The 18,868-nt window shown below is 50.4% G+C and overlaps 7 protein-coding genes across 7 annotated transcripts; 5 read left to right on the top strand and 2 right to left on the bottom strand.

Moving 5' to 3' along the window:
- Positions 1–459: 459 nt before the first annotated feature.
- EJ05DRAFT_496036 (mitochondrial heat shock protein-like protein) lies at positions 460–2,589 on the top strand (the record flags this gene model as incomplete). The annotated part of the gene is made up of 3 exons (XM_033746324.1): positions 460–486; positions 542–740; positions 791–2,589. The coding sequence occupies 3 exons, from the start codon at positions 460–462 to the stop codon at positions 2,587–2,589; spliced, it is 2,025 nt and encodes a 674-aa protein (XP_033605659.1).
- Positions 2,590–3,254: 665 nt separating this feature from the next.
- Positions 3,255–5,829, top strand: EJ05DRAFT_29559 (palmitoyltransferase akr1). Its single transcript, XM_033740559.1, has 6 exons — positions 3,255–3,641; positions 3,697–4,497; positions 4,551–4,623; positions 4,671–4,941; positions 4,994–5,106; positions 5,162–5,829. Exons 1-6 carry the CDS (start codon positions 3,396–3,398, stop codon positions 5,815–5,817), a joined length of 2,160 nt encoding a protein of 719 aa, XP_033605658.1. The 5' UTR covers positions 3,255–3,395; the 3' UTR covers positions 5,818–5,829.
- A 469-nt stretch (positions 5,830–6,298) lies between these two features.
- EJ05DRAFT_29376 (sugar transporter STL1) lies at positions 6,299–8,578 on the top strand. The gene is made up of 4 exons (XM_033740545.1): positions 6,299–6,483; positions 6,533–7,078; positions 7,130–7,345; positions 7,412–8,578. Exons 1-4 carry the CDS (start codon positions 6,403–6,405, stop codon positions 8,102–8,104), a joined length of 1,536 nt encoding a protein of 511 aa, XP_033605657.1. The 5' UTR covers positions 6,299–6,402; the 3' UTR covers positions 8,105–8,578.
- EJ05DRAFT_29516 (Phosphoglucose isomerase) lies at positions 8,280–10,524 on the bottom strand. Its single transcript, XM_033740555.1, has 4 exons — positions 9,764–10,524; positions 9,183–9,713; positions 8,609–9,132; positions 8,280–8,553 (listed from the first exon to the last, which is right to left on the bottom strand). The coding sequence occupies exons 1-4, from the start codon at positions 10,261–10,263 to the stop codon at positions 8,456–8,458; spliced, it is 1,653 nt and encodes a 550-aa protein (XP_033605656.1). The 5' UTR covers positions 10,264–10,524; the 3' UTR covers positions 8,280–8,455.
- A 527-nt stretch (positions 10,525–11,051) lies between these two features.
- Positions 11,052–12,671, bottom strand: EJ05DRAFT_482032 (transcriptional adaptor 2; the record flags this gene model as incomplete). The annotated part of the gene is made up of 2 exons (XM_033745135.1): positions 11,052–12,527; positions 12,579–12,671. 2 exons carry the CDS (start codon positions 12,669–12,671, stop codon positions 11,052–11,054), a joined length of 1,569 nt encoding a protein of 522 aa, XP_033605655.1.
- Positions 12,672–13,409: 738 nt separating this feature from the next.
- EJ05DRAFT_496031 (serine/threonine-protein kinase YPK2/YKR2) lies at positions 13,410–15,603 on the top strand (the record flags this gene model as incomplete). The annotated part of the gene is made up of 6 exons (XM_033746323.1): positions 13,410–13,440; positions 13,493–13,636; positions 13,684–14,458; positions 14,515–14,930; positions 14,976–15,340; positions 15,394–15,603. The coding sequence occupies 6 exons, from the start codon at positions 13,410–13,412 to the stop codon at positions 15,601–15,603; spliced, it is 1,941 nt and encodes a 646-aa protein (XP_033605654.1).
- Positions 15,604–16,556: 953 nt separating this feature from the next.
- Positions 16,557–18,212, top strand: EJ05DRAFT_432628 (cytochrome P450; the record flags this gene model as incomplete). The annotated part of the gene is made up of 2 exons (XM_033741568.1): positions 16,557–18,015; positions 18,076–18,212. 2 exons carry the CDS (start codon positions 16,557–16,559, stop codon positions 18,210–18,212), a joined length of 1,596 nt encoding a protein of 531 aa, XP_033605653.1.
- Positions 18,213–18,868: the final 656 nt, after the last annotated feature.

Genomic DNA, 18,868 nt, shown 5'->3' with positions numbered 1-18,868 from the left:
TAGACCCATCACGTGTATCCTGCTCCATGTCGAGATTATGTGCTAGATGGCGGACCAGAGAGAAAGTGAACCAAAAGATGTGTTGACGGGGAGGCAAGTAGTCAAGCAGTTGACTGCGCGCACAAGAAACACGATGATGATGATGATGTTGTTGTTGTTGTGCTCTACTACTGCACTCTGGTGACTACGGAGACTGGCACGTGACCCATCACTGCGCACAAAGAGAGCTCCTGCGTGCTATTACTGCCGCTCGGACATCATTACTCTAGTCTAGCCTGCGCACGGACATATTCTGCGTGCTGCGATCTGCTTCGACCAAAATTTCTCCCTTCAGACCTTTTCTTGCCATCCGCATTTTATCTTCACATCATCCACTCCAACCTCCTCTCATCTGTGTTTTATCCATCTCGTCGTTGATCTTTACACTCCCGCGACGCTGTACTTCTAATACTTCACATCATGTTGTCTTCAAGACTATCGCGAGCAGTAAGTCATGCTTCCTGATAGCTGTCGCGTCTTGTGCTAATAGAGAGCTCTGCAGTTTTTGCCTCGCGCAACAAATGCCATCCGCCGCCCAGCCGCCATCACTCCATCACTCAACACATCATTCCGAAGGCATTATGCTGATGGTGCCGAAGAGAAGGTGAAAGGCCAAGTGATTGGTATCGATCTCGGTACCACGAACTCTGCCGTCGCCTTGATGGAAGGGAAGCAACCTCGCATCATCGAGAACTCAGAAGGTTTGTTATTCAATTATGCTTGCATCAGAACCTCTACTGACAAAACGAAGGTGCAAGGACAACGCCCTCCGTCGTCGGCTTCACGAAAGAAGGCGAGCGTCTCGTTGGTATTGCTGCGAAGCGTCAGGCTGTTGTAAACCCTGAGAACACTCTCTTCGCAACGAAGCGTCTCATCGGTCGCAAGTTTTCCGATGCTGAGGTGCAGCGTGATGTCCAGCAAGTGCCATACAAGATCGTTCAGCACACCAACGGCGATGCCTGGCTAGAAGCTCAAGGACAGAAGTACTCGCCTTCGCAAGTTGGTGGTTTCGTGCTCGGAAAGATGAAGGAGACCGCTGAGGCTTACCTTGGCAAGAGTATCAAGAATGCTGTCGTCACTGTACCAGCTTACTTCAACGACCAGCAAAGACAGGCCACCAAGGACGCCGGTCAGATCTCTGGCCTGAATGTTCTCCGTGTCGTCAACGAGCCAACTGCTGCTGCTCTCGCTTACGGCCTTGAAAAAGAGCAAGACAGGGTTGTCTCTGTGTACGATCTTGGTGGTGGTACTTTCGACGTCTCCATCTTGGAAATTCAGAACGGCGTTTTCGAGGTCAAGTCGACGAATGGTGACACCCATCTGGGTGGTGAGGACTTCGACATCATTCTTGTCCGCCATCTCGTCCAGCAATTCAAGAAGGACAACGGAATTGACCTTTCTGGTGACCGCATGGCCATTCAACGTATCCGTGAGGCTGCCGAGAAGGCCAAGATTGAGCTTTCATCGTCTCAACAGACCGATATCAACCTGCCTTTCATTACTGCTGACGCCTCTGGACCAAAGCACATTAACATGAAAATGAGCCGATCTCAGCTGGAGAATCTGGTTGACCCTCTCATCACCAAGACCATCGACCCCGTTCGCAAGGCACTCAAGGACGCCGGCCTCCAAGCCAAGGACATTCAGGAAGTCATACTTGTCGGTGGTATGACTCGTATGCCCAAGGTTGCCGAGTCAGTCAAGAGCATCTTCGGCCGTGATCCAGCCAAGTCTGTCAACCCCGATGAGGCAGTCGCCATTGGTGCTGCCATCCAAGGTGCTGTACTTTCTGGTGAGGTCACTGACGTTCTTCTACTTGACGTTACGCCTCTTTCCCTTGGTATCGAGACTCTGGGTGGTGTATTCACCCGTTTGATCAACCGTAACACCACGATCCCTACCAAGAAGTCCCAGATCTTCTCTACCGCTGCTGATTTCCAGAGCGCTGTCGAAATCAAGGTCTACCAAGGTGAGCGTGAACTTGTTCGCGACAACAAGCTCCTCGGCAACTTCCAGCTTGTCGGTATCCCACCTGCGCATCGTGGCGTGCCTCAGATTGAGGTTACCTTCGACATCGACGCAGACTCCATCGTTCATGTCCACGCCAAGGACAAGTCGACCAACAAAGACCAGTCCATCACCATTGCATCTGGATCCGGTCTCTCTGACTCTGAAATCGAGAACATGGTTCAGGACGCTGAGCGATACCAGGAGCAAGACAAGGAGCGTAAGGATGCTATCGAGGCTGCCAACCGTGCTGACAGCGTGGTGAACGACACCGAAAAGGCGCTCAAAGAATTCGAGAGCCGTCTCGACAAGACTGAAGCTGAGAAGATCCGCGAAAAGATTGCATCTCTCCGTGAGGTTATCAGCAAGAGCCAGGCTGGCGAGGGCAATGCCACAGCCGCAGAACTGAAAGAGAAGACGGATGAGCTGCAAACTGCTAGCTTGACCCTGTTCGATCAAATGCACAAGGCCCGCTCCGAGAACCAGAACCAGGAGCAGCAACAAGACGAACAGAAGAACCAAGATGAGGACAAGAAGCCATAAGTCCATTGATGGTGATTGTTTTCCCTTGTACTGTGTTTAGATAAAAGCGGGTGTTTATTTTGACATTTGCATCGGTTCTTGGGTCACTAGAAGCGTCTTTACATGTAATGTCCCTTTACCTTTCTTGTATCTGGCTCGCCACCTCTTCGATGTACTATTCACTCATACCCCTCTTCAATTCCGTGTAGCTTTTGAAGGATATTTTCGGAGAGATATCAGATTATGGGGATCTACGAGGGAACTCCGACGCTGCCATAGTCGTTGCTGAGACTAGTGACGGCTACTGGTAGTCACATATCTTCGTTGTACATTATTAGAGACGGCGATGCTCGCCTTACTCTCCTCTCTTAATGAATGTAAAATATATGATGAGCATGCACAAAAGTGGGTATCACAGCAACGATACCCTGTGCGAAGGGTGTATTACTCAAGCGACATGGTGCTGACCAGCTATGCGCGCTGTATGTATCTTATTGAGCCGTGTTGTCGAGCCATCCCAACAAATGCGACCGCCCCTTTTTAATTTGACACTTGAGTTTGAAGCTCGAGGCTGAAGTTGGTTGTCCGCTAATTAGTGAAATATTACTAGCGGCGCGTGGCTTCCCGTTACGCGTCAGTTGCGTACGCCACTCCCATTGGTTCAAGGTTGGATCCGTATTTGCGCATCAACCATCCTCTCAAGATTACGAAGCACGAAAAAAGATTTGACCAGCTCAACACCTTACACTCCTGTTAGTTGTGGGCCCATGATGCCTTATGCCCCCTTGAAACAGCAGTTCTTCTAAGATTATTGCGTCCACCAAGCTATGTCGGGAGGCGCGTCCACGGAGACGGCGCGCAATGAAGCATTACTTCCTACGAACAAGGCCGCAGTCGGTTCCGCGCATAATGTCGAGCTCAAAGACATGGCTGCACAGCCGACGCCTTTACCGATTGAGGAGGACATAATGCAGCTGGCGAGACTGGGCGAGATTGGCGCTATTCAGAAGCTTTTTGACGCTGGGAAGGTTGATGCGACGTACGTCGATGATCAAGGCATCACGCCCCTTCATGTAGGAACAAGAAGACTCGAGACAGCATGAAAACGATGGCTAACTGAATTTTCAGTGGGCAGCAATAAACAATCATTATGCGCTATGTCACTTCCTCATACAAGCTGGAGCGAACCTGAATGCGAAAGGTGGCGATGCCGTGGCTACACCCATCCTATGGGCTGCGAAGAGATGCCATTACTACATCGTCAATCTCCTTCTCCAGCACGGCGCTGACCCTCTCCTTACCGACGATCAAGGCTTCAACCTTCTCCACTCCGCGACCTTGGACGGCAACGTCTTCCAGCTCGTGCTACTCCTTCACCAAGACCTACCCGTAGACATTCCAGACAGAGAAGGGCACACCAGCCTAATGTGGGCGTGTTATAAAGGTTTCCCGGCTTGCGTGGATCTATTCTTAAGATGGGGCGCAAATGTCTCTTCCAAGGATGATCAAGGCTTCACTGCTTTACATTGGGCTCTCGTCAAAGGGTCGCAAGCCTGCATTCAAAAGCTCGTCGAGTACGGATCTGACCGCTTCGCGGAGAACAACGACGGGAAGACACCCGCGGTCACTGCACAAGAGATGGATACAGAGCGACAATGGCACAAAGCGCTATCTGAATGCGGATACAATGTCGATGGCAGTCCGAAGCACTTCCCGCTTGCGAATTACATCAAGGACAGGAAGGCGTTCCTGTCGCAACTTTTTTTCTTCTGGCCATTCTTGATAATAATATGTGCGTTGTATATTTTAAGCACTTTTTCGGTGGTAGTAGCGGTGCCTTTGACACTTATCGTTTCATGGGGACTGCAGTGGGTGGTGCAGCAGGCCTTGAGATGGGCACCATCAGACATGAAAACGATACACAAGACTGTGAGTTGCAACCTGTCCGCTTTCCATGGCCTGTCTCTGACTTAAGTCGTTAGCCTTTTCTTGCGGGCATCTTTGCCGGTACATTGTTTTGGGTTGGGTTACGATATATTACACGCATACTTCTCTGTAAGTTGTGTCTGGCGGTGTGTCCCAATACGTGCTTACATAGACAGGGACGTTGGACTCATGGTCCAACATTTTTAATAATGCTTTCTTCATGGCGTCTTACGGCCTTTGCACGTACTTTTATTTTACGACTATGTTTGAAGACCCTGGTTATGTCCCAAAGCCTGGCAGTCGTCAGGTGCAGAAGGCCGTTATCGAGGAACTGATGGAGCTACGACTATTTGATGAGAACCATTTTTGTACACAATGTATGGTGCGGAAGCCATTGCGTGCGAAGCATTGCAAGAGATGCAACCGCTGCGTAGCGAAGACAGATCAGTAGGTCTTTCGTCTCTCTGCATGATACTCGTATGCTAATCCTCATAATCAGCCACTGTCCGTGGGTGAACAACTGCGTTGCAGTCAATAACCATCGGCACTTCGTGCTCTATATCTTGACCCTTGAATTAGGGATTCTGGCCTTTGTCAGACTTGTTTTAGCCTGTACGTCCAGGACTGTATTTGCATCATCACGTACTATACTGACTCCCCTATCTAGACCTCAGCAATATTGCGACCCCCAAGAATGTCCATTGCACCATTCTAGCGGACGAAGTCTGCGGCATTCTTATGAAGGACCCCTTCACTATCATCCTCACCCTTTGGGCCACCCTACAACTTACTTGGGTGACGATGCTGACCTGCGTGCAATTACTCCAAATTGCGCGCGCACTCACGACCTGGGAAGCCATGCGCGGTCACACGCACACTCATGGCACCGGCGATACTCTGACCGCTTTCGTCACAACCGGCAGCACCACCGCCGAAGGCGGCGCAGTCAGTAGCTCAGGCTCAGGGCCCGACGCCGCAAACGCGCATCGACACCCGAAACACGGCATGTGGGAGACGTGGAAACGACTGCTAGGTCTAGATACATTCATTGCTACAGCGCTACATGGAAGCCGGGCTGCAGAGGTGCAGGCGCAAGCTGCACGGAATCCTTACCAGCGCGGCCTTGTGACAAATTGCAAGGACTTCTGGCTTGACCCGGCGCCGATCTTTGGGCGACGGCATGATGGCACGACGCTGCTGGGTGGTGAGAAAGTGGATTATACTGCGCTGTATGAGCTACCTGGGCGCATGCGGATGAGGAGGGAGGAGAGGGACGGAGAGGAGACGGAGAGACTGGTTGGGGGGAGTGATGATGCTGTGTAGATGTATGTATGATGTACATGGTTGTTATAGCTTCAGAAGCGCTGTCCGGGCCGGCGGCACTTGATATAATGATAATGATACGATTGAAACGACGGACCGTTTCTCTTCTGCGCTACAGTCATGAGTCTTTAGTGGTGAATTGCGAGTTTCGAGTCTTGACACCGGACGGGGGTCAAATGCCCGTGAGTGGAACTTGGAGGGATCCCCGGTATCATTGCACCAATCCGACATCCGGAGCACCATCCTTCCAACAGTTCCTCCACCACAACACACAACAGTTGGGCAGATACAAAGATCTGCTCCAGACCCCAGCTTTACCCTCCTCCTCACCATCTCCGCATATTGTGGGTCACTTTCATTCGCCTGCCTCTATCTGAGCACGACGTCAACGACATACCCACTCGAAGGGCCGAACATGGATTCTACGTGCATGTATACAACGCACTGTGCCGCCCTATGTCCTCTCTAGATGGTTTTTTTTTTCTCGCTCTTGTCTCGTGCTGATTCAAACCGTTGCGCCTTAAAAGTCTGCAACGCTGTCCACGGACTGCTCAGCTCAACTACTATTCTTCCACGACGTTCACGATGGGTTTCTTTGAACTGCGGGGGCGCGCCCTCGTTGCCATGATCCTTATCACTTCGGGACTTGATTTCCTTCTATTCGGGGTATGCTCCTCTCTAGATAAGACATGTCCACTACTGACGGTTTTGATAGTACGATCAGGGTCTCTTTGGAGGCATTCTCGCAGGCTCGCGATTCCAGGACATGCTGGGACGCCCGAATTCCACCATGACCGGCCTTGTGACCGCTGTCTATGACATTGGGTGTGCCATAGGTGCGGTCGCTGCGTTTGTTTTTGGAGAGCGCATCGGGCGGAAGAAGTCTATTATCGCGGCTAACGTGATTGTCATTATTGGGGCTGCGATTCAGACTGCGTCTTATTCCTACGCTCAGATGGTGGTGGCCCGCATCATAGCCGGCGTGGGCGTTGGGCTTTCGACCGTTGCCGTGCCGATTTTGCAGTCGGAGACTCTGCAGGCGCATAACAGAGGCGCGCTCCTGGTCGTTCAGTCTGCGCTCATCATCATCGGTGTTGCGATTGCGTCCTGGCTGTGCTTTGCTACGCTGCATGCGGAGAGCTCCTTGCAGTGGCGGTTTCCTGTTGCTTGCCAGTGCTTGTTCTCGCTCATCATTCTGGCCTTCTGCCCTTTCCTGCCTGAGACCCCTCGTTGGCTGGCCTCGAGGGGGCAGAATGATAAGGTATGTGATGTTTGCTGCTTTTAGCTGAACTAAACTGAACGTGCCGTATAGGCTCGTGAGGTCATCTCTCGCCTCCTCGACAAGCCCACGGACGACGCAGAAGTTGAAGGCCAACTCAACGAGATCCTTGACGCCATTGCTGCCGAAAGCACAGAAGGAGAGCCGACATGGTCAGAGGTCTTCACGAACGGCACCAAGACCCGCAACCTCCACCGTGTCCTGCTCGGCATGGGTCCCTACATGATGAATCAATGGAGCGGCATCAACGTAAGCCTCTCCTCTCTCTAACTCTCTAACCCATACCCTCCCCCTCTCTCCTAACAATCCCCACAGGCCCTCTGCTACTACCTCGCCTACATCCTGCAAGAATACCTGCACTACTCGCAAAGCATGGCCCTCATCCTCGCCGGCGTCGCCTTCACCCAATACGCCATCTTCTCCTGGCCGCCCTATTTCTACATCGACCGCATCGGCCGCCGCTGGTCCGTCATGGCCTCCTCGACCGCCTGCGCCGTCTGCATGGCCCTGCTCGCCGGCTGCCTCGCCGCAAAGACCTACGCCGCCGCCGCCGCCGGCGTCGCCTTCATGTTCATCTACCTCGACTGCTTCACCCTCGGCATCCTGCCCGTGTCCTGGTCCTACTCCGCCGAGATCCAGCCGCTGCGCGTCCGCAACAAGGCCACCGCCGTCGGCGTCTTCAGCCACTGGATGAGCAACTTTGTCGTCGTCATGGTCACCCCGATCGGCCTCGAGAGCATCGGCGGCCATTACTTCTGGATCTGGGCCGTTGTCTGTGCGAGCTTTGTGCCGTTGACGTACTTCTTTGGCGTCGAGACGTCCGGGCGCACGTTGGAGCAGATTGATCAGATGTTCTTTGAGAATCCGAGGGTGTGCATGGGCTTGAATGCCGAGAACCGGACTGTCATTCGGTCGAGCAGGATAGATGAGGAGACGAGGGCGAAGGCGTTTGCGAAGTTGGGACAGAAGGAGGAAGAGATCGTGGACCTTGAAAAGGTGGCTACTTAGAACATGTCCTTTGAGACATGATAGATATTAGACTGCGAACGAGCCATCCTACGGAGGATACAGCTGGCCACACGCCGAGGGCCGCGATTTAAGACTAGATAATTTCTAAGATTAAACATATAGAACAAGGTTAGAGTGCTACTTTAGGTAGCGCCTAGAGATTGGAGGTACACAGGAATACTCATAGCAATCTCCATTGCTTTGAACCAAGTCTATATTGGAGGCTATCTACGGTACAGATAGCTAGAAAGGCATTCCGAGTCATGATATTTCGAATATATATGCTTTTCATTCGTGGCTTCTCACTTCACGAGGGTCAAGCCCTGTCATAACTACTCGATAAGCTCTCATTCAAGTCAACTTGGCCTTGAAGGCGTTGATGAGGCTATTGGTGCTTGCGTCGTGGCTAGTAGATTCGCTAGACTCATCTAGCTCGGTGAGGATCTTCTCTGTAAGAAATTGTTAGTATTGAAACTATATACCGGCTTTAGTGCTGTAACTTACTGGCAAGGCTCTTGCCTAGCTCCACACCCCACTGGTCGAAGCTGTTGATGTTCCATACAGCACCTTCAGTGAAGGTCAGATGTTCGTAGTAGACGATCAAAGCACCAAGTGTAGCCGGAGTAATCTTATCAGCCAAGATTGAAGTGGTTGGGCGGTTGCCCAAGAAAGTCTTGTGGGAGACAAGTTCCTCAGCAGCACCCTCAGCCTTGACCTCCTCAGGGGTCTTGCCGACCATGAGCGCCTCAGACTGTGCGAAGAAGTTAGAGGCAAGCATCTTTTGATGCTTGTTGTTCTCCACTGGGTTGTGGCTCTGTGCGGCAAGGATAAAGTCCGTAGGAATCAGCTTAGTACCTTGGTGTAGAAGCTGGAAGAAGGAATGCTGAGCATTGGTCGCAGGCTCGCCAAAAACGATTGGGCCGGTCGTATACTTGACATATTCGCCAGAGCGAGTAATTGCCTTACCATTAGACTCCATCGACAGTTGCTGAAGGTAAGCAGGGAAGCGGTGGAGATATTGATCGAATCTATGACTTATTAGCTGCCTTGAAATACTGGTCTAACTGATTTTGCTTACGGGGCAACAAGATGCGTCTGAGCACCGAAGAAGTCGGAGTACCAAACACTCAGGAGACCTCCGAGAGCGGGGATGTTCTTTTCTAGAGGAGTCTCCTTGAAGTGCTTGTCCATGGAGTGAGCACCAGCGAGGAATTGGTGGAAGTTGTCGTAACCAATGTACAAGGCCACGCTCAGGCCAATCGCACTCCAAACACTGTAGCGACCACCAACCCAGTCAGAGAATCCAAACATGTTCTTCTTGTCGATGCCAAACTTAGTGACCTCAGACTCGTTAGTGGATAGGGCGACGAAGTGCTTGGCAATGTCAGATTCCTTTGCGGATTTTAGAAACCAGCTCTTCGCAGTGTTCGCGTTCGTAGTGGTCTCGGCAGTTGTAAAAGTCTTGGAGGCGACAAGGAAAAGCGTAGTCTCAGGGTCGGAGTCCTTGAGAGCTTCCGCAATGTGAGTGCCATCGATGTTTGAAACAAAGTGAGTGGTGAGATCTCTCTTTGAGTAGGCTTTAAGAGCCTCAGTAACCATCACAGGTCCACTAACGGAAGATTAGATCACAGATCCTACGTACGGGCCGATGCGACTTACAGATCGGATCCACCAATGCCAATGTTGATGATGGTCTTGATAGATTTTCCAGTGTAACCCTTCCATTCACCGCTACGGACCTGCTCGGAGAATTCCTTCATATGCTCAAGTACATCGTTGACGCCTTCAACAACGCTCTTGCCATCCACTTCCATTGGCTGGTTGCTGGTGTTTCGCAAAGCAACATGGTATACGGCTCTCTTTTCGGTGAAGTTGATCTTCTCTCCCTTGAACATGTCATCGCGAAGCTGTTCGAGTTTTGCCTCCTTCGCAAGCTTGGTGAGTAGTTGGATTGTCTCCTCAGTTATGAAGTTCTTTGAGAAGTCGAATATGATCTCGGTACCATCTGCATCGTTCTTGAAGGTGTGAGAAAACTTTTGGAAGCGCTGGGGATCTTTCTCGAAGTAGTTCTTCAAGACAATGTCCTTTCCAAGAGTCTGGTGATGCTTCTGGAGCTCCTGCCACGCATCGAGCTCAATTGCTTGTGAAAATCCAGGCATCTTGAATCTGTGAATGAAGGCTTGTTAGCCATTTTTCATACATATTGGTATAGAATGGAGTTAGAATCGGGCCATTTAATGACAATACGATATCCAGCCCCTCTCACAAGCTGTCTATCTTGGAGGGTGAGTGCGCAACACAGTGGCTCATCCATACGGAGAATTGTATATTCGTGTTATATGGGTGGCGCTAATGCTTTGATAGAGCTTGACGCCGCAGTCATCCAGATGTTGGACAAAATGTCTTCCAGAAGTACTTACCAATTGAAAAGTAAAGTAAAACTTGGATCAGTGATTTGGACTCGAGGTATGAGATGGTTAAAACGATCTTTCCAAGGAGGATGAGTCGGAAAATGTTGTGATGATGGTGGGGAACCGATTGACACCGACTGTTTTGTTGGTGATGCAACTGCTGCCCCGCGTCCAGGCGGGGCGTCTGTGATGGTGCTCAATCATTGGACAATGCCAGGAATACTGCATGTCCGACTCTCACAACATTAACAGCCCCACCACTGCCTATCATTCATCCATTCATTAATTCATTACAGGGCATAGTAGTGATGTTGGTCAAAGAACCATAGGACAACCTGAAAGTTTTCGCTTCAACCATTCGACAGGATACGACGTCGTGTCTTCCCATTTTTCTGGATGTAATAGATGAACAACACAATGGCCAACCATCTACTTTCCCATAGAAGCAGAACTCCATCCGGCAGCCAATGACTGCAGGGTATACAGACAACGCCACGCAAACTCCGATTGAATGTTAATTGACAGTGCGGGAATGATCAAGCCTTGCCTATCCATCCGCTATGTACGAAAAAGTCAAATAGCTTGCCTACTTTGGCGGCGTCTATCTTACTGATCTCTTTTGCTGTTTTCTTCTTTAGCATACCACCGGATTTGAGCGCTTCTTTGAACATGTTCTCTTTGATAGCCATGTAGGGTTTTGGCATGATGCGCAATGCACTACAGAGCTCGCGCTCTTCCTCGGTCAGCAGTTGTAGGTCAGGAGCGGCTACCTTCTCGAACTTCAGTGGAACAGTATTCGGAAGAGGCTGAACAGAGAATTTGGGTTTGCTGGCGATATTTGCAGCCTGCGGCGTAGGAACGCCGTTGGTGTGGAGTGATGTGCCGTTGACCGTGTTGCCATTCGAGGATACCGATGTCGGAGGTGTGATGACTCCGTTCGTCGAAGACCGGAAGGGAATTTCGAGGTTTGGGGCGGTGAGGCTGTTCGCCGTGGGCCCCTCTGCAGTTTGAGCAGCTGGCTTAGCGTTCCGGTTTGTCGCCATACGATCAAATTGTCCTACAGCTGGAGGTCGTGACTGACGCTGGAACTTCTCGTGTTCGTATTTTTCACCAGCTCTCAGCTCGCCGATCTGAACTGAACGCCACTCCTGGAGCTGTGTGATTGCTAGGCGGAGATCATGCTCATATTCTAAGCCTTGGCAGAATTCCTCAAAGTCCTCATGCTTCATCATCCGTGCAAATGGTTTCGCTTTATTCATGAGATCCTTTTGCTCCTTCGTTCTCTTCTTATCTTGGGCTTGATTTTTTCGATATTCCAATAGCTTGTGTTCGAAAATTATCTTCTTTCTCTCAACACGTGCGGTAAGACGTGAATTGTAGATGTCCATGACTGTCATCTTGAGGTGCATCTCTGGTTCTTCTTGGCCATGTTCGTTGAGGCCGTCTCCTGGTTCAAATTGCATGTGCTGGACCGCTTCTTCGGCCTCATTGAAATATTCTGTTTCGAATTCGAGTCGACCGGGCATGTAACCTTGGACCTCATGGCACGACGGCACACTGGCGGTGGGCTTCTGCTTTGGGGTGGCAGGTGGTGCATTCTTGGCTTCTTCCTTCCTCTCCTCTATCCTCCGTTTCTTTCGCGCCTGAAACTCTTCTCTAGGTATCCTTGTGCTCAGCTCCTTGTCGTTGATGTCCGCGTGCTCGGGTAGAGGAAATTTCGAGCTGTTGATGTACGTCTCAAGATAATGATCCCGGACCTCGTCTTTCGTACGATAGCCACCAATATGATCAGCGATGTCGGCCCAGGAGCCTAGACCGTACGTTTCTGCGCCTTCGAGGAGTGCTAGCTCTTCATCCGCACCCCAATCTTCAGTGTAGATGGGTATAGAATGTTGTTCTTGAACTTTGAACTTGTGGGTTTGTGGATCATGATTATGTGTCGTCTTGCCCTCGGAAAAGCAGGGTACACAGAGGTGGAAGTTTTCACATAGGGTATCGCAGGCAATGCGCACCTAAAACGTGTGCATTAGCATTCACTTCACAAGGGCGGAAAGAGTACGCACTGTTGACGTGATATCGGCCGAACAGACATCGCAGATGAACTTGAACCCCCCGCTGGTACCTCGCGCACCCGTCTTCTTCGTTATAGCGACCATTGCGATGCGCTCATCAAGTCTGCCACGTATTCAGACCAGGACGTTGCGTAATCTGATTGTGGTGAGGTCGGCGCGTTGCCGCGATCGCGCGCCACAGCTCTAGGCGGTCGGAGGTGGCTGTGTACACGAGTTCACTTCGGTAGTGACTGAGACGCGAGCAGTGAGAGAGGGGGACAACGAGTGCTGTGCAAGAGCTTAATGGCAGTAACTGGGTCCCATTGAAGATGAATGACGATGAACTCTGATGGAAATTTGATGAAACAACGCGCCAGTCCGCCTCAAAGGGGGTCAAGAGTTCGTTTTCACGTCCACAAGTGCTGCCTATCAAGCTTGACCGCGGGGAAGTGGCGCGCGGCGTGGCTCAGTCGGTCTTGGCGGCGCCCTCATTTCGCCCATCTAAGGAACGTTAGTTATCACATAAGACCGAAAGGCCCAAAGCCCAAAGCCCAAATCCACTTCCACGCTTTCCCGTGTACTGTGTGTCTTACAGACCGACCAGTACTATTCTTCAGACAATTCATTCTTCTCCTTACTGTCGCCTGTATCCTCTCGCAACCTACTCCCTCCTCTCTTTGCACAGCATCCGCTCTGTCCCTTGCCCGCACTTGCGTCGTCCCTTCTACTGTGCCAGGTCGAAAGAGGGGGAACCCGTGCACTTCACCTCCTTCCTCGATCGTCGAACGATATACCACACACACCCCCATATTGCTATTTCGCTGGCTCAAATAGCTTCTCAGTATGTCGTGGAAGCTTCCAAGTGTTACCAAAAGTATGTCCAAGATCATACCGTCTGTCTGGAGCAATGCTAATCATCATTACAGAGCTGAAGGAGACCCACTTGGCTCCTCTAGCGAATACATTCAGTCGCTCGTCATCGACGTCTACTATAGTTGACGAGAAGAATGCAAAATCATCTGACGGCTCAACGCCCAAGACCTCGACAGAGAAAGATGCAAATGGCATCGGTGCGTATACAAATCTATAATCATGAACAGGAGCTGATATATTGCAGCTGCATCCGAGGCGATTGCGACCCCGGCTCCCGCCCCTCTCAAACCCGGTATTCTCATAGTTACAATGCATGAGGGAAAGAGCTTTTCCCTCCCCCCTGGCGCAGAGCAGGCATTTGGACAGAGTCATCACCAAGGATCACTGTCAACTGGCGGTGGGTTCTCCGTAGCCGGCTCTGCCCGCCCAAACGCTTCTCGAAACCAAAGCGCTGTGGCTGGATCCTACACCGCGTCAGGTAGACCTCAATCTGCTGCTGGGAGCATCAATGCCGCCCCTACAATTCACGGCCGATATTCTTCAAAACATCTCCCATACGCGCTGGTAGACTTTGACAAACAGCAAGTTTTCGTCAATGCAGTGTCAGGCACACCGGAAAATCCAATCTGGGCTGGCGACAATACACAGTACAAGTTCGATGTCTCGAGAACGACCGATGTCTCAGTATCACTTTACATTCGCAATCCAAACGCACCGCCAAATGCAGGGCGAAACGAAGACATCTTCATTGGCACCTGCAAAGTGACGCCGCGATTCGAGGAAGTGCGTATTTCACAAGAGGACCCTAAAGCAAGTAAGAAGGACAAAGCTGCTGCTGGCGAATCAGATCGCCAACTGGGTCAAAGTGGCGCAGATTGGCTAGAGGTACAATACGGAACAGGCTCAGTAAAAATTGGTGTTCAATTTGTTGAGAGCCGCCAACGCTCACTCAAGATTGAGGACTTTGAGCTTCTGAAGGTCGTTGGCAAGGGTAGCTTTGGAAAAGTCATGCAAGTGCAGTAAGTCATTGTTAAACGACTCCTCTATGGAAACTCGCTTAACAAGATAAACACAGGAAGAAGGATACACACCGGATATACGCTCTTAAGACCATTCGAAAAGCACATATTATCTCTAGGTCAGAGGTCGCTCATACTCTAGCAGAGCGTTCTGTACTTGCACAGATAAACAATCCGTTTATTGTCCCGCTGAAATTCTCCTTTCAGTCGCCAGAGAAGCTGTACCTGGTTCTGGCTTTCGTGAACGGTGGCGAGCTGTTCCACCACCTGCAAAAAGAACAACGATTCGACATCAATCGCGCACGCTTCTACGCCGCCGAGCTTCTATGCGCGCTTGAGTGTCTACATGGCTTCAATGTAATCTATCGAGACCTGAAACCAGAAAACATCCTACTTGACTACACGGGGCATATTGCACTCTGCGATTTCGGACTGTGCAAGCTCGACATGAAGGACGAGGACAGGACGAACAGTAAGTCTATCGAATGATGTGTGGCCACTTTCTAATATGGCTTAGCATTCTGTGGTACCCCCGAATATCTTGCCCCAGAGTTACTGACCGGAGCTGGGTACACCAAAACTGTAGATTGGTGGACCCTCGGCGTTCTCTTGTATGAAATGTTGACTGGTCTGCCACCATTTTACGACGAAAACACCAACGACATGTACCGCAAGATCCTGACAGAGCCTCTGCATTTCCCAGGACCTGAGATCGTGCCCCCTGCAGCACGCAACCTATTAGAAGGTTTGCTCAACCGTAATGCTGAGAAGCGGTTAGGAGCAAAGGGCGCAGCTGAGATCAAGGCTCACTACTTCTTTCACAGCATTGACTGGAGAAAACTTCTAGATCGTAAATATGAGCCCAGTTTCAAACCTAGTGTCGTAAGTCGTCGCAAATTGCCATGCGAGTTGCACAGAAGTTAATGCGCGTAAAGGTCGATCAACGTGATACCGCAAACTTTGACCGTGAATTCACGTCAGAGGCGCCCACCGATTCATATGTTGATGGTCCCATGCTGTCGCAAACCATGCAACAGCAGTTCGCAGGGTGGTCCTACAACCGACCAGTAGCCGGGCTAGGAGATGCCGGTGGTAGTGTCAGAGACCCAGCATTTGAAGGGGCCCTTGGTGACAGGCAGACTTAAAAGAACTGAGCAATTCATCTGTCTTGGTGGTATGGGGTCGTAAACAGTTCTTGCCATAGCGCTAAGGACGTCAAGATGCAAACAAAATGACCAGCATAAGTTTATGGTCAACGGAGCTTACTGCAACGGTCGAAGAAATCTTTGGAACTGAGGCATCAGGTCGAAGGGGCAAATATCAAGCCTTGAATCTTAAGCACAGCAATGCAACCCTTAGAGCGCGGTTTGGGGAATTTATGGCGTCTTCTTTGATGTCTGTATCTAGACGCTTAGCAGTTGCAGGCGAAGCAATGCATGGAACAAACATCACACAGCCTCAGATCTGACATCTCCCTATTTTGGGAATGCGTTCATTTTCACTCGAGACCACATTAAGGATCTCGAGTATTTATCACTGCTCATAGGCAGAGTGCCGATTATATGCAGACAGAAGTGTTCGGAGATGCCGTCCCGATAAGGACCGATTTACACTGCTTCAGGTATTGCTAGATAGCTTGGGTTCTTTTGCTGGCCTCGTTCTGGTTGTCTAAAACATGACAATCTATCGGCTACAGCCCGTGAGCAAAGCACGACGCTGGTGTTGTACTCAACCTTAAGTGTACTCTGCTGAGGCATTTTGGAGCGTCATGTGCACATTCAATCACCATCAACGGTTTGGTATAAAGATAAGACGAGCGCCGACCACGGAAGAGCCTTCGCATAACGTCCACAGTAGTTTACCTATAGTTCGGCTGTTTGATCCTTACGGCTCTAGCAGACAAAGACTGGTAACATGTGTATAGAACAAGCGTTAGATATGTTACCCACAAGTGCATGCGATAGGGCAAAGAGCTGCAGCCAAAAGCTCATTCAAGGCCTGCGTAATAAGCCCGTCAGCCAGTGTAATGTATAAGTACCACTGCGGGGTCAAACAATGTCAACACCAGGCTGGCGTTTCAATGCAAATCTTGTTGAGCATGTTGAGCGATCATTCTGTTCGCCTGAGCTATCTCATCACTTGTGCCCTCGTCTCTTTCCTCGTCTACAAGTTCATAGTCCATCCAGGTTTTATCTCTCCACTCGCAAGGATACCAGCAGCTCACTGGTCATCTCCTTTCTGCCCGCTATGGAGTTGGTATATCAAGCTTTACGAACTCGAAAACACGACGGTCTGGACTCTGCATCAGACCAAAGGATCGATTGTCCGTATAGGGCCAACAGAACTTAGTGTTAATTGCTACGAGGGAGGTATAAAGACAATCTATGGTGCTGGCTTTGATAAGCCTGACTGGTACTTCAACAGGTTTTCCAACTATGGCGTCGATACAATGTTCACGATGAAACACAGCAAACCACATGCCGTTCGAAAGCGCATGCTAAGCCATGTGTATTCCAAGTCTACGGTCCTGGCCTCGCCAAATTTTCGTAACCATGCTAAGCATGTCTTGTTTGATAGGCTTCTGCCACTTTGGTCGAAACATGCGGATGAGAGGGTTCCGCTAGATGTGTATCCCCTCAACTTCGCCTCTGCCATGGACATGTTCATGGGATATCAATATGGCTCGAAGACCGGCAGCAACCTCATCCAGGACGTCGAGAAGCGCGACTCGTTTTTAGATAACTTCTTTCGCCCACGTTCGACAATCTTCTGGACCACTGAGATACCAAGGATCAATTTCTGGATTGAACGTTTCAGTCTTAAGGGGTTGGACAATTCTTCGAGCGTTGCAATCAAGGCTATCGAAGACTGGAATTTGGGATTGCTGGACAGAGCTGAAGAGACCATTTTGAATGCAATACAAGGTGGGATCGAAGATGAAGATCGACCAGTCGTCTACGAAACTCTGCGGCAGAAAATCAGTGAATTGTCTCTCCCGCAGGACAAGAGGTCTCGACTCACTGACGACAAACGAATCGTCGTCGCGAGCGACATGCTCGATCACTTAGCTGCTGCCCACGAAACTTCTGGCGACACACTGACCTACCTCTTCTATGAGCTCTCACAGAACCTCGAGCTACAATCCAGACTGAGGGCCGAACTATTATCTCTCCCAAATTCACTCACATTCACATTCTCAGTCCCCATATCGACTGTCAAACCTCCGGATCCTAAAGCCCTCGATGCTCTTCCTATGCTTGACGCTATCATCCACGAGACTCTGCGTCGATGGCCCTCCGTACCGGGTGCCCAACCACGTGTGACGCCATCTCCAGCTTGCACGCTTGCTGGCTACAAAAATATTCCTGCCGGGACGCGCGTGCAGAGCTATGCCTACTGTCTACACCGCAATGCAGACGTCTTTCCAGACCCAGAAACGTGGCGACCAGAGCGCTGGCTAAACGCATCGCCTACGCAACTTGCTGATATGAGACGGTGGTTTTGGGCGTTTTCAAGTGGTGGGCGAATGTGTATTGGAAGCAACATTGCTATGTTCTGTGAGTGGAGTGATGATTACTGTGGGCGAGTATATGTTTTTTGTATGCTGATGATGCTAGCTATGAAACATATCGTTGCGGCGTTGTATACCAATTTTCGGACCGAGATCTATGAGGCTGGGGACATGACTCAAGGGGATGGATTCTTTGGAGGGCCGAGGGGGAAGAAACTGATGTTGAAGGTTGAGCGGGCTTGAGAGCAATCAATCATATGTACATCACCGTGATAGTCAACTCGGGAACTCCTCTGAAGGTGCTCAGCTGTATTGATTTATTGTCACTATAGTAGTCCTCATCGGTGTCCCGCCATACTTAGGTAGGCGAGGTAACCTGACGCAGACTTTTTGGTATGATGGCGAAGCACCGCTCTACGAACGAGGCATTTGATTTCTTCATATCATGCGCAGCCTTGCGTTACGACGAATGGATCGTGTTGACTCGTACATCGATCCGGAAACAATCGGGAATAGCGAGTGGATTTCCTCCAAACCTCAGGCGTCCATTCCCGCTAGTTTATTGCCGACCCGTTCGAGACACAATGGTCTTCATCCTTCGCTTTCCATCGCGCTGATTGAAGTCCGAAAAAGCGACACATGGGACATCTCCGAGTGGTACACGCCTCGGAGAGTGGGGATCGATGCTACCTACTGGCAACGTCCGTTACGTAGCATCACTATTGAAGATGATATATGTCACGGTGGTAGTCAGTGAGTCACGAGTGCTCGTGTATATGAACGTCAGGGAGATGTGTACGTCAAAAATGAGTCTTGCCTACATGTTCTAGTGATCAGCTTTACGTTGAGGAACTATATGCCACAACACAATTGCACTATCCTCTTCTAATCTTCCAAGA

This window comes from Pseudovirgaria hyperparasitica (genome assembly GCF_010093815.1).
Source record: "Pseudovirgaria hyperparasitica strain CBS 121739 unplaced genomic scaffold EJ05scaffold_1, whole genome shotgun sequence".
In the NCBI taxonomy this organism is placed as follows: domain Eukaryota; kingdom Fungi; phylum Ascomycota; class Dothideomycetes; order Acrospermales; family Acrospermaceae; genus Pseudovirgaria; species Pseudovirgaria hyperparasitica.
The sequence above is the reverse complement of the archived record's forward strand: the minus strand, read 5'-3'. Positions and strand labels throughout refer to the sequence as shown.

Excerpts from the sequence above, each read along its gene's own strand:
- EJ05DRAFT_29559 (XM_033740559.1), top strand. The coding sequence starts at position 3,396 with ATGTCGGGAGGCGCGTCCACGGAGACGGCGCGCAATGAAGCATTACTT. Across the intron at positions 4,498-4,550 it reads TGAAAACGATACACAAGACT|CCTTTTCTTGCGGGCATCTT; the intron begins GTGAGTTGCAAC and ends TTAAGTCGTTAG. Across the intron at positions 4,624-4,670 it reads TATTACACGCATACTTCTCT|GGACGTTGGACTCATGGTCC; the intron begins GTAAGTTGTGTC and ends TTACATAGACAG.
- EJ05DRAFT_29376 (XM_033740545.1), top strand. The coding sequence starts at position 6,403 with ATGGGTTTCTTTGAACTGCGGGGGCGCGCCCTCGTTGCCATGATCCTT. Across the intron at positions 6,484-6,532 it reads TTGATTTCCTTCTATTCGGG|TACGATCAGGGTCTCTTTGG; the intron begins GTATGCTCCTCT and ends CGGTTTTGATAG. Across the intron at positions 7,346-7,411 it reads ATCAATGGAGCGGCATCAAC|GCCCTCTGCTACTACCTCGC; the intron begins GTAAGCCTCTCC and ends CAATCCCCACAG.
- EJ05DRAFT_29516 (XM_033740555.1), bottom strand. The coding sequence starts at position 10,263 with ATGCCTGGATTTTCACAAGCAATTGAGCTCGATGCGTGGCAGGAGCTC. Across the intron at positions 9,714-9,763 it reads GGCATTGGTGGATCCGATCT|TGGACCTGTGATGGTTACTG; the intron begins GTAAGTCGCATC and ends ATCTTCCGTTAG. Across the intron at positions 9,133-9,182 it reads CAGACGCATCTTGTTGCCCC|ATTCGATCAATATCTCCACC; the intron begins GTAAGCAAAATC and ends AATAAGTCATAG.